The sequence below is a fragment of the Ctenopharyngodon idella genome, chromosome 5 (genome assembly GCF_019924925.1).
Source record: "Ctenopharyngodon idella isolate HZGC_01 chromosome 5, HZGC01, whole genome shotgun sequence".
Taxonomy (NCBI): Eukaryota; Metazoa; Chordata; class Actinopteri; order Cypriniformes; family Xenocyprididae; genus Ctenopharyngodon; species Ctenopharyngodon idella.
The window spans coordinates 11,075,290-11,088,650 of record NC_067224.1 but is presented as its reverse complement, the minus strand read 5'-3'; the positions used below and the strand labels follow the sequence as shown (position 1 = coordinate 11,088,650).

General features: G+C 41.7%; 1 protein-coding gene across 11 annotated transcripts in view; it reads left to right on the top strand.

The window, feature by feature from the left end:
• The window catches only part of LOC127512647 (integrin alpha-L-like), a 343,148-nt gene that overhangs the window by 135,682 nt on the left and 194,105 nt on the right, over positions 1–13,361 (top strand). For 6 of the 11 annotated variants that reach the window (XR_007930231.1, XM_051893749.1, XM_051893746.1 and 3 more), the window contains 3 exons: positions 6,984–7,112; positions 7,397–7,470; positions 8,330–8,462. The exons of 1 other annotated variant lie outside the window; for it this stretch is intronic. Coding sequence is in view for 6 of the 10 variants with exons in the window: in XM_051893749.1 (XP_051749709.1) it covers positions 6,984–7,112; positions 7,397–7,470; positions 8,330–8,462 (336 nt within the window). In the remaining 4 variants the exon portion in view is untranslated. The remainder of the gene's footprint in view (positions 1–6,983; positions 7,113–7,396; positions 7,471–8,329; positions 8,463–13,361) is intronic. 4 more of the 11 variants (XR_007930234.1, XR_007930232.1, XR_007930233.1 and 1 more) reach the window with 2 other exon arrangements.

Genomic DNA, 13,361 nt, shown 5'->3' with positions numbered 1-13,361 from the left:
TCCGAGGGTTCCCCAGTCCAGGGGAACAGTGGGGGTTGGTAGCCGAGTACGCACTGAAACGGGGTGAGTCCGGTGGTAGGCTGCCGTAGCGAGTTTTGGGCGTTTTCGGCCCAACCCAGGAACTGGTTCCAAGAGTCCTGGTGGCCGTGACAGAAGGTACGCAGGAAGTGTCCAATCTCCTGTATCTTCCGCTCCGTCTGCCCGTTCGTTTGTGGATGGTAACCTGAAGAGAGGCTTATGGTCACACCTAGGAGTTTGAAGAAGGCCTTCCAGACCCTGGAGATAAACTGTGGTCCTCAGTCTGATACAATGTCCTCAGGAATTCCATAATATCTGAAAATACAGTTAAACATCAGTTCAGCAGTCTCCATAGCAGTAGGCAGTAATCTTAGGGGAATTAGACGACATGACTTAGAAAACCTCTCCACAACCACAAGTATGCATGTACAGTTATCAGATGCTGGAAGATCGGTGATGAAATCAACCCCTGGTGTGACCATGGGCGATTGGGAATGGGCAGAGGTTGGAGTTTTCCGGAGGGAAGATGGCGTGGACTTTTTGAGATGGCGCATTCCTTGCACGTACCTCCTGACGTCTGCTGCCATGTTCGGCCACCAGAAGCGTTGTTTCAGCAACGAGAGGGTTTCATTGACCCCAGGGTGGCCAGTGCCCAGTGACGTGTGAGATGCGTGAATGAGGGGGACAACCCGGCGGAGCGTTTGTGGAGGCATTGGACTCGGGAAGGGTTTCTTCGGACCAGACAATGGGATTCACGAAGATCTTCTCCAGCAGAATAGGTTCAGGGATTTCAGGCATATCATCAGGACCATGGATGCAAAAGAGAGCATCAGCCTTTACGTTCTTGGATCCTGGACGATACGAGATGGAGAAATTGAAACGGAGAAATTGAAACGGGTAAAGAACAGAGCCCATCTTGCTTGGCGTGGGTTTAATCGCTTTGCATCTCTAAGATATTCCAGGTTCTTATGGTCAGTTAAGACTACAAACGGGTGTTTGGCTCCTTCGAGCCAATGCCTCCACTCCTCGAGGGCTAACTTGATGGCCAGAAGCTCCCTATTCCCGATGTCATAATTCACTTCCGCCGGGTTGAGTTTGCGGGAGAAGAAGGTGCATGGGTGTAGTCTACTTGGGCTCCCCTGCTGCTGTGAGAGGACCGCTCCCACTCCGGTTGTTGAGGCGTCAACCTCCACGACGAAGGGTTTGTTGGGATCAGGCTGTACCAGGAGGAGAGCGGTGGTGAAGGCTTCCTTGAGAGTTTCGAAGGCTTGAGTGGCGGCTGGAGTCCAGGACAGAGACTTGGGCTTACTGCGCAGGAGGTTCGTGAGTGGAGTGGAGATGATACTGTAACCTTGAATGAAGTTGATAGAAGTCGATAGAAGTTGGCAAATCTGAGGAATCTCTGAAGTTCTTTTACTGTTGTGGGAATGGGCCAGTCTTTTATTGCAGAGACCTTCCTCTTGTCCATCCGGATGCCACTGCGATCAATGTAGTAGCCAAGGAACTGCACTGAGGGCTGGTGGAAGGTACACTTCTCTGCTTTCAGGAACAAATTGAACTCCCTCAGGCGTTGCAGGACCTCCGCAACGTGGTGGTGATGGTCGGCCAGGCTCCGGGAGTAAATCAGGATGTCGTCGATGTACACTAGGACTGACTTGTGCAGGAACTCCCGGAGCACCTCATGGATGAAATCCTGGAATACAGAGGGGGCGTTGACAAGTCCATTCGTCATGACCAAGTATTCGTAGTGGCCAGTAGGGGTCACAAATGCTGTCTTCCATTCGCCCCCCTCACGTATACGGATGAGGTTATACGTGCTGCGGAGGCCCAACTTGGTGAACACAGTGGCACCTCGGAGATGTTCCAGTGCAGACGGGACGAGAGGAAGTGGGTATAGGAACTTCACTGTGATTTTGTTAAGTGCTCTGTAATCTATGCAGGGCCACAAGCCTCCGTCCTTCTTCGCCACAAAGAAAAAGCTGGAAGCAGCAGGGGAAGTAGACAGGCGGATGTAACCTTGTGACAGAGCCTCTTTGATGTATTCCTCCATGGCCTTCTCCTCGGGGATGGAAAGTGAGTAAATTTTCCCTTTGGGCACTGGCTCACCGGGAAGCAGATCAATGGCGCAGTCCCATGGCCGGTGTGGAGGCAGCGTGGAGGCTTTCTTGAGGCAGAAGACATCACTGAAGTGGGAATAACATTTAGGATTATCCATGGAACGATTCTCTAGGGGACTTTCTATGGAAGTAGCACAGACTGGTAATTTCAGAACGCAGAGAACTTGGAACAGGAAATTCAGGAAAACAGTCCAGGAAACACTTGTCTCCCCACTTCAGGATTTCCCCAGTCTTCCACGAGATGACCGGGTTGTGCTGCTCCAACCATTGGCACCCTAAGATCACATCAGCGGTGGATTCCTCCAAAACCAGCAGATGGAGTTGCTCAGTGTGGAAGATGCCAACTTGGAGTTGAATGGGGCCGGCGCTGAAGCGCACTTGTCTTCGGCTTAGTGGTCTTCCAGTTACCGAGTGGATCTGATAAGTCGACGGCGTGGCTGTTGTCTTGAGCTGGAGCTGGCGGCAGAGGGCTCCGGAGATGAAATTCCCGGCTGACCCAGAATCGAGGAGGGCACTGACTGGAAGAGACAAACCGGCAGCAGTAAGGTTTACAACAGTGGTAAGTGGTTTCATCTTATTTATCGAAGGAATGATAACACTCACCATGGGACGAGCTGGGCAAGTGGGGCATTCAGAGATGTAATGCCCAGATTGACCACAATACAGACAAAGGTTCTGGGTCAGCCACCTCTGCCGCTCAGCTGTAGATAGACGGGTATTCTCCACTTGCATGGGTTCGTTGGCTGGTTCTGGGGAGCTGACGGATTCTGGTCGGCCCTGGTGCTCTTCGAGACATGACTGCATACGAGTGGCAAACCTGATGGAAAGTTGGATGAAGCGCTTGAGCCCGATGGAATCCTCGTATGCAGCGAGATGCGATGAGGGCCTGCTCGTTCCAACCGCTAGAGGCAGCAAGGGTTCTGAATTGGAGAGCATAGTCAGTTACAGACATGGAACCTTGTTTGAGCTGATATAATTTCTCACCAATTGATGAATCCCAAGCAGGTTTTCCAAAGACTTCTTTGAAGTGAGTGGTGAAACTGGAGAGAGACTGGGTGATGGGATTCTTTTGTGACCAGAGCAGTTCTGCCCAGCGAAGCGCCTTGCCATCTAGCTGAGAAATTATAAACGCTACCTTAGCATGGTCATCGGGATACAAGTGCGTTTGCATCTCCAGGACCAGCAAACACTGCAGGAGAAATCCGTTGCAATCCTCCGCTGAACCAGAGAAGGGCGCCGGTTTGGCCATGGGACTGGCAACCACGGTGGTGAGGGAGAAGCGGCGGTGACTGCGGAAGTGTGCGCTAGTGCAGATGCCGGTGGAATGGTGGTGAGTGCTCGGCGTAGTACATCCACGAGCTCTTGGAATGGATCTGGAGCACTCATACTGGCTGTTCAGTGGTGTGGGTCCGGTCTTCTGTTACAAGTACAGAAGGGGACAGCGACACAGGAATAATGGTAATGATGTTTATTGAACAACCAGTATAGATGACAGAGTGCAGGTAAGTGAATGCAAGTTGATACGATGACAGATATAGATGTAGAACTGATACTTGTCTTGTTTTGCAGGAATGGCAGACAAATGACAGACTTGAGGCTTGGGCAGACACTGATGAACTCATGATCGACAAGGAGAACACGAGGAGACGAGGGAACACACTGGAGACAGGTAAGTATCTTCGGAGGAGTCCTTAAGGTAAGCAGATTGGTAAGAACCATGTGCAAACGAGACCAGACAGTGACTGAGTGAGAGCGTGAGTCTTTTATGGTGCTGCTGATGAGGGTGCTGATTGATGGCAGGTGTGCATCGTTAGTACTCCGGTGATGACGTGCGCTGTGTCTGTGTGAGGGTAGAGACTGGCGTGTCTGTGACACTCGTAAGGTGACCTCTTCGGCGACACTGTCGAGGACGTTGCCCACCATTTCTTACCAGTCCAGAAGCAGATGGAGGCGATTCAACTGATCCTCCCAGCCAGCAACTGCCACTTGAGCTCTGCTACAGCCCAGGCTGCAGCTTCAAACAGTCCAAGCTGCAGCTTCAAACAGCCTAAGCGGCAGCTTTAAGGGTCCATGAGATGGGTGAACCAGAGGTGAGAGGAGCTGCTCTTTCCCAGGAGGTGGTGAACACACTGCTCATTCCCATGGTGGAGGGCCAGGTAGAGAATCTTTGGTTTCATTTTCTTTTTGTTCCGCTGCTCGCCCACGTGACAGCGGTACCCAAATTTTCAAAGAAAGAGCAACTTCCTCAATCACTGGATAACACAGTTTGCAGCATGGACATGATGGACGCAGACTTATGGCCTCCTCATATTCAGACATGACTCGCACAAAGTCCTGCACAGGTCAGTGTGGCGCTTCCAGAGGAGCAAATTCCTCAACTGTCACAGGCCGGTTCCAATTGGGGCTTCTGGAGCAAGGTAGGTGTTCCATCACACCTACAGCCACAGGATCGGGATATGCGGCTTCCAGACATGGCAGCCAATGCTTGACGAGCACACTCAGTCAATGCTAAACTTCCTAAAGAGAAAAACAGCGGTTCTACTGAAACAATTTCAGAGAGAATGTGGCGTCCTCGACTGTGGTCATGCATACGAGACGGCTTCAGCATTGGCTACAGACTCGAGTACAGAGATGGTCAAGGCACAGCGGCACACATCACATGGCCATAAAGCCAATTTGTTGTAGCTTATTCAGCCCTGTGACAGACCTTGTATTTCTATGAGCAGGGGTTCTGCTAGAACAGTGGTCCCCAAACTGGTGAATGCATACCCTTGAGGGTACATGAGGTGACAGAGGGGGTATGCAAACAAAATGCTGAGTTTTGCAGTTCATTTAATTCTACCCTACCTTAAAATAGCATTAAAACGAGCATGTATTTCTAACAGGCCAAATGCCGTAAAAGGTCAAAACTGACTGCATCCACAAACAGCATACATATGATAGGTTGTGTGCAGAGTATGCTGCCTTAGCAAATTGCGCTACTTTACGGTCGTTCTCAGTACATTTGTAAAATTGGGGATTTATCACTTATATAGACAAATATAGACTGTGCATAGAGGTCGAATAAGACTCTCTTCGCTACAAAAACATCAACTCATCGAATCATTTGAACGATTTGAGTCAATGATCCAATGACCCATTCATAAATACAGCCACTTGCTTCATTACTGAAAGAATAAATGACTCGATGGCTCACTCATTAAGACAGTGATGTACCACCACCTACTTGCGGTTTTAGTTTAATATTTAAAAGCATCACTTCATTTTTACCATCATTGCATATTTCTCTTTTGAACAGTTTTTTTTTTTTTTTTTTAAACATTATTTTATAAAGGTAAAAAATGCACTGGAGGGTTATGATCACTAACCCAGTCTAAGTGGAAGAGAGAGGGTACGCAGAAGGATGCTAAATGCCTCAGGGTGTACACCACTTTAAAAAGTTGGGAACCACTGCCCTAGAACAAGTGACCAGGCGTGTTGTGATCACAACAGACACATCCAAGACTGGCTGGGATGCCGTGTGTAATGGGCGTGCAGCGTTGGGCTCTTGGACAGGACATTGACTGCAGTGGCACATCAACTGCCTTGAGTTGCTAGCGAAATTGCTGGCCCTGTGAAGGTTTCAACCATTGATACAGAGCAAGCACATGCTGGTCCAGACAGACAACACGGCGGCAGTAGCATACATAAACAACCAAGGTGGTTAATCTCATAACGCATGTCGCACTTACATCCCAGGCAAAACTGCTCAGCGGACACACTCTCGCAACAAATTACACTTCAGGGGGAGTGTAGATTTCATCCCTAAGCAATCTAGCTGATTTGGCATTTTCCCCTGGGAACATCTCAGTTACTATTTTAACCTCTGTTCCCTGATGGAGGGAACGAGACGTAGTGTCACAACCCCCTGCCACAACACTGAACTGGCCGCTGAAATGGCTCCTCAGCACAAAACTGAATGAATCTCTTTTATACCCGTATGTCCGGGAGAGTGTGGAAAATTCCACTCAACAAATCTCAATGGCCTTTTCTCAAAGTATCAGAGGTGTTTGGGGCTCCCAAGTGCGCCCCTTAGAGTCAGTCATCGACACCACATCTTGTTTTCTCCATCAGGGAATAGAGGTTACAATAGTAACCGAGACGTTGTATGTGATAAAATCTTGCATCAAAAGTTAAAGAAAGTTAAAAATACAAATTAAAGGGATAGTTCACCCAAAAATGAAAATTGTCCAATGATTACTTATCCGCAAGCCCTCAATCTCTTTGTACCATGCCCGGGCGTGGTTTGTTTAACCGCCCCTGGCCCGCTTGAAAGAGGTGGGCCAAAGCACAGCTAGGGCTCACACCGGAGCATGGAACAGCTACTACTGTTGTGTATGCTACTGTCATCATTACGACAGCAAACACCTCACCTTAATGAATGGGAATTGTAGTTTGCAAGTAAAGCTGCAAATTCCCCCATCAACGTCAGCTGCCTCCGTAATAATCTTCTGATATGTACAGCACAATCAAGTGAAATCGTTTTGCGGCATAACTTATAAATCTATAAGGCAGTCTATTTGCAAAAGTGCTTTTGTTTTCTTCCTGTTTTCTTCAAAACAAAAAGTTGCATCGTAAATGACGTAAGCATGCTCCGGCCCAGAACGTTATGGTGAAATGTGAGTGCAGGCCAGCAGGGGAGTGGGAAAGGTGGACAATCGTGCCAGGGCACAGTAATCAAAATAAAGTGTTATCAATTACGATTATTTCGATGACATTAGTAAGGACCTTATAATGTTTCTTTATAATATTATATTTTATATTGCACATATATTTTCTCTCTGTGTATTTGTTATGTGTTCACTACAGGAGTGTATTTCAGACTACCATGAAGTCCTGCTCTCTGGCAAGATGAATGTAACAACAGAAGTTATTCCAGGAACAAGAGGTCTGAGACCAGTGCTGAGCCCTGACTGCTGGCCCATGTTTACAGAGATGGTCTGTAGGATATACATACATATAGTACAGTAACGGACTCTGGGGAAGCACTGTGATCCATTTGCAGAGATTTTATTAGGGTAAATAAAAAGACGATAGCCAGGTCAGACAGTCCAAGGTCATGCAAACAATACTTCACAATACATGACAGGAAGAGAGGCCCTTAAATAGGAAGCAGGTGGCATGTGACAGGAACCAAGCACCCTCTGGTTGTTACTAGGGGGAATGTTCTACTGGGATGTTACAAATGTAACCCTATTAGTGAATATGTTTGTGTTTTCCAGGTGGTTCTGGAGAAAGTGTGTGGAGAAGATCATGTGTGTATATCAGATTTAAATGTGTCTCTGTCTTTTATGAGGTTAGTGTACACTTCACTTTTGTTAGAATTGCCTCCAAGAGACCAATATGATATGATGGCCAGTATTGTAAACTATATGTAAGCAGTATATCTAAACTTTGCAAAAAAAAAAAAAAAAAAAATGCAGAAGTAAAAATACAGTATTCAAAAAGCTCAAATCTGGCATCTTATATGCAAGGGAAGTCAGGCATCAAAACTTGTGGTTTTGATGCCTGACAAGGGTGTTTTCTCAGAATAAGGGAGGCAGTGCGTCTTCAAAAAAAAAAAAAAATTGAGAAAATAATCCACATTGCAAATATTACAAAATATGAGATTAAACTAGGTATACATCACAAATTTTTCTATTGTGACACTGTCTAATAATGAGACCAGCAGTTAAAGTTTCAGAGGGAGGCAGCATTTCTCTTGCCTCCTATGTGCTTATTGAGTTGTAATAGAGCCACCTAATGTGTGCCATGGGTTTGGTGTGGGGTAATTGAAAATGAGTAGGAAAAAGTAACGTGAGAGGAGGCAATGTCTTCATTGTGCTATGATTGGCCTGTTGCACGGTTAATGTGATAAATAATGCCTCTCGTATTTGTATGTTCCATATCTACAAATTGGTTTGATTAAAAAAGTAGCTCAATGAAAAAAAAAAGTTAACAGCTCACCCCTGTAGATATCACTGCATTGTCAAATCCAAAACAAACTTGAAATTTACTTTAAATAATGATCTGTCAGGGTTTTTTAGTTAGCAATCAGGTACATGTCCATGACCATTAAGATGGCTGCAAAGTTTACAGAGCATTGATGAATATATAATTATTAATTATATATTATCAATGATTTGATGACACTGTATCTTTTATCTGTGTCCCAGTGATATTGTAGTGAGCACTGTAGGTTACCAAGTAAATCTCTCAGTGGAGGTGTCCAATAGCGGAGAAGATTCCACGGACACAGAGCTTTTCCTTCATCATCCTACCTCCCTGTCCTTCACCCACATCAAAACGGTCAGATACTCTTTAAAGTGTCGTGAAACCCCCCTGTTTTAGCACTGGTTGTTCACATCTCAGATTTGAAAAAGACTCAAGAAATGGGTGTGTAAAGCTGTGGAAAATTAGGAGTCACAGGGAATGAGGCTTACAACACTAACCAAGACGTTTTCTTTTTTCTCTTGCGTGAAAAGCTGCTCCATACCTCATCATCTCTTCCACTATTCCAGTGTGGTATTTAGCGTATTTACACAGGCTATTTTCACTAAAGAAAATTACATTTCAACATGTACTAATTCCTTTTTTTTACTCGTAAGAATTGAGTTCAGAAAGTATGTTTTACTAGTTGAAGTTTAATTTTTAATATATGTATTTCTGCGAGTGATGACTTAACATTTAATATCATATAAGAATATAAGAATTACCTCACCTGAGGCGGTGTTGATAAAGCCAAAAGGTAGGGCAGGTAACGTGGTCAAAATCCAGGCACAAGGTCAAAAACAATGAAACAGTCCAATCAACAAACAGGGCAAAACAGTAATCCAAGAAACCTAATCCAAAATCAGGCAGAGAAGTCATACACAAGAGGCAATGGTCAGACAATGAAAATGCTCGATAATAGCAGTAAATTAGCAATCAGTACCACAAGTATAAATTGAATTTCTGATATTAAGAATTAACATTTTACCTAGTAATAATGTAATTGTTGATATCAACAATTCATATCCTACAAGTATTTAAAAAGATGGCAAACTATGGAAAGGAACTTATGGATATCACAAATTAGTTACATACTAGTAAAAATTGCAAGTACACATATGAGCTACTGGATGTATTTCTTACTAGTGAATTTTTTTGGTATCAATAATTACTTTGTTACTAGTAAAAATATAAATTCCTGGTATCGAGGATTACATTTTTTACTAGTTGAAATGCTAGTTCTTTGTCTGTAAATGTATTTCAACATATTTAATTTGGTATTACTGATATCTAGAAATGGATTTCAGATGTCAATAATTTGAAGAGATATCTACAGTAAAATGACTTTCTTGTAACAATTACATTACAGATATCAGAAATAGGGATGCACCAATCCGATACTAAGATTGGGTATCGGCTTCGATACTGCCATTTTTGCCAGATCGGGTATCGGTCAGATGGGACCGATCCAAATCCGATATTGTGCATGTACTATTCTGTGTTATTGTTAACTGTTGAACTGTTGAATAAACACAATATCACACTTGTAGCCATGCTATTGTTGAATAGTAAATCACTGGGACATTTAACTAGTGAAAATACATTTACAGATATCAAGAATAATAGTTTTAATTGTAGAAATATAATTTCTGATATCAAGAATGATCATTGTTACCAGTAAAGATTTCATTCCTGATACCAAGAATTAGCATTTTAACTAGTGCAATTGTTGATATCAAAACATCATATCCTGGGGATGATTAAAAGTCAAATCTACTTGCCATACAGCTGTGGCGCATCGTGTCAAATAATGTCCCCTGTCAGGGCTCCAGACTGCGCCTAAAACGGTCGCATTTGTGACTAAAAATATTAATTTGCGAGTGATATTTTTGCTGAGGTCACCATTGGCGACCATAAAAAATTCACACGTTTTGACTGTAAAATTTGCATGTTATTTGCGTGTTCTGTGACCAGTAGCCTATCACATAATTTGTTGTGTTGACGTAATTAAATGAGATACTGTGTGTGAATGATTCGCTGAGTTAGAGCGCTGAAATATGAACAGATAGGGAAAAATTTCACACACCAAACAGACGCCAAAGTATGGAAGCCCGTTTCCGCCACAATTGAGTAAAAAAATATAATTTTGTAAGTCATAATAATGAGAAAGTTTCTCATAATTATGACTTAGTATCTCATTATATTGAGAAACTTTCTCGTAATAATGACTTAGTTTCTCATAATAATGAGAAACTTTCTCGTAATAATGACTTAGTTTCTCATAATAACGAGAAACTTTCTCGTAATAATGAGAAACTTTCTCATAATTATGACTTTGTATGTCATAATAATGAGAAACTTTCTTATAATAATGACTTAGTTTCTCATAATGACGAGAAACTTTCTCGTAATAATGACTTAGTTTCTCATAATAACGAGAAACTTCTACGCATGCGCAGAGCAGCGGAGCAGAAGGGCGTGGCACGCTAGCGACATCCGCTGGTCAAAGTCTTGTAAATGCGAGAACAGCAAACATGGCACGTTATGCAAAACAGTTGTTTTCGTTAAAGTAATCTACAAAGTGCAGTCTATCTATAGTATCATTAAATAACATCGGTTATTATAAATTATCAGTATATCTTCAATACTTTTCCATGCGCACGAGAAGGTGGAACGCAAAGTGGTTTCCGTGGTAACGGTGGAAACTGTTGCATGAACGCGATGGCTTACAAAACTATCAGATTAACGAAGGAATATGACATGTATTCGTTAAGTTTAAGAGCAATGTCTTCATAAAATGTGTGAGTTTATGTGTTAACATTAACACGTATTTCGCGGATGAGTCTAGGCTATTTGATGTGCAGGTTTGCCTAGACAAGGCGCTGGAAAGCTTATCTAATATAAACCGGGTCCTAAAGCATTTGCCCAGTCATAAACCTTCATTCCAGTGATATTCCTACAGAAAACACCTTTTAAGATGTTTATGACTCATTAGAATGTATGCAAAAGACAGCTTTCTAGGTGAAGCGTTCTTTAACAGACTTGGATATGTAGGTGTGTGCTGTCTTATCATTCCTCTATCTGTTTGAAATCCATGGATCACCACTCTGTGTTTCTGCTTGTTCATACACAAAAATACAAATGAATGTTACAAATGAATAAACGACTATATCCCGTCTCATGGCTACTGATAATTTATCAATAATGTTATTTATTTAATGATATTATAGATTACACTTTGCAGAACGTGCCATGTTTGCGGAGTTATCGCATTTGACCAGCGGATGTCGCTAGCGTGTCACTGCTCCGCTGCTTTGCGCATGCGTAGAAGTTTCTCATTATTATGAGAAACTAAGTCATTATTACGAGAAAGTTTCTCATTATTATGAGAAACTAAGTCATAATTACGAGAAAGTTTCTCATTATTATGAGAAACTAAGTCATAATTACGAGAAACTAAGTCATTATTACGAGAAAGTTTCTCATTATTATGAGAAACTAAGTCATAATTACGAGAAAGTTTCTCATTATTATGAGAAACTAAGTCATTATTACGAGAAAGTTTCTCATTATTACGAGATACTAATTCATTATTATGAGAAACTTTCTCAATATAATGAGATACTAAGTCATAATTATGAGAAAGTTTCTCATTATTATGACTTACAGAATTATATGTTTTTACTCAATTGTGGCGGAAACGGGCTTCCATACCAAAGAACTAGAGCTGATGAAAGCCGACTGTGTTGTTGCCTCGCGTCGCCTGCGTCAGTGCAAAACAGCTGCATTTGAACACACCGTTCTGCTCCTGCGTAAAGGAGACAACTGCCTATTTCTTAATATAAATTCGTCTGTATTCGTCATTCAAAAGGGGAAACCGGCTCTACAGACTGCAGATACACACACAATGCAGCACGTGCTTACCATTTAAATATCTATCATGCTGATCACTTTCATTATTCCACTCCGCTCATGCTCATTAGATAAATTTAAGGTCATTAAAAGTCTTCAGTGCCTTAAACAGTATAACAAGAGTATAAACGATCATTTTAAGGCGTCTTATATTTTGTGGATGGAAAAACAAATCGCGATACTCCCTAATATGATTATTATTAATTTCATTAAATAAATATGAGCGCTGCATGTTTTAAAGTCAAAAGATGGCGCTGTTGCGCGTTCTTCAGAGCAGCTCGCATTCAATGATTAGCGCACATTTGTCAACCGATTGCTTATGAACTAATGCTGATCAATTATCACAAAGTTTACTTTATATTACTTTATATTATTTATAATATAAAGTAAACTTTGTGATCAATTATCACAAAGTTTACTTTATATTATTTATATTATATTGTGTTGTAAACGGTTGTAGCAATGTAATTTTTTTTTCTAATCCTCATCTGAACTTGAATGAGCAGCAAAAGTAAAGCACATACATTTAAAAAATGTATGTGCTTTACAAACCAAATTTAATTTATTTATATATTTATTTCCATATATTTATATTTATTTTCATTTGATTCAAAGTAAACTGTTGTAGCTTCAGAAAGCAAGGACTAAGAACATTATTTGACACATATTATTCAATATAAATATTTTACTAGCATCAGGGTTATTATAGTCAACTAAAACCATTAAAAACATTTTTTATTGCTTGAAATAAATGTTAATACTAAAATAAAAATCTATACAAACTAAACAGACATGTTTAAAAACAACAAAAAATAAAACTAAAAACAACAAAAAATAAAATAAATAAAACTTAACAAAAAATGAAAGCAGAAAATATAAAAATCTAATCAGATTCAAAATATCAACAAAAACTATAATAGTATTAAGTGAAAATAGTGACATTCATTTCCCAGAAAAGTCACAAGATGAAAAAGCTGAAACTGTAAAGGGGACATATATAAACACAACAGGATGACTAAAAGTAAGTGATTTTAAAATTTTAAGTTCATTGTTGTGTGGCTCTTAAAAAAATTATTTGGCGCCTGTTTTTTCCCCTATAGGAGCCAATGGCTCCTTAATGAATTTTTTTTGTCTGGAGCCCCTGCCTGTGTAGATACGTTGGATGGGTTTTTGTAAGTGGAATGCTTGTTTGCTCTAAAAAGAGCATGACACATAGCAAACAGCTAAAAGTATTCCTAATATGTTGGCCTTCACAAACACCCATAAGAGCTGTACTTGTAATGTTTGAGTTGGGGGAGGCACGAC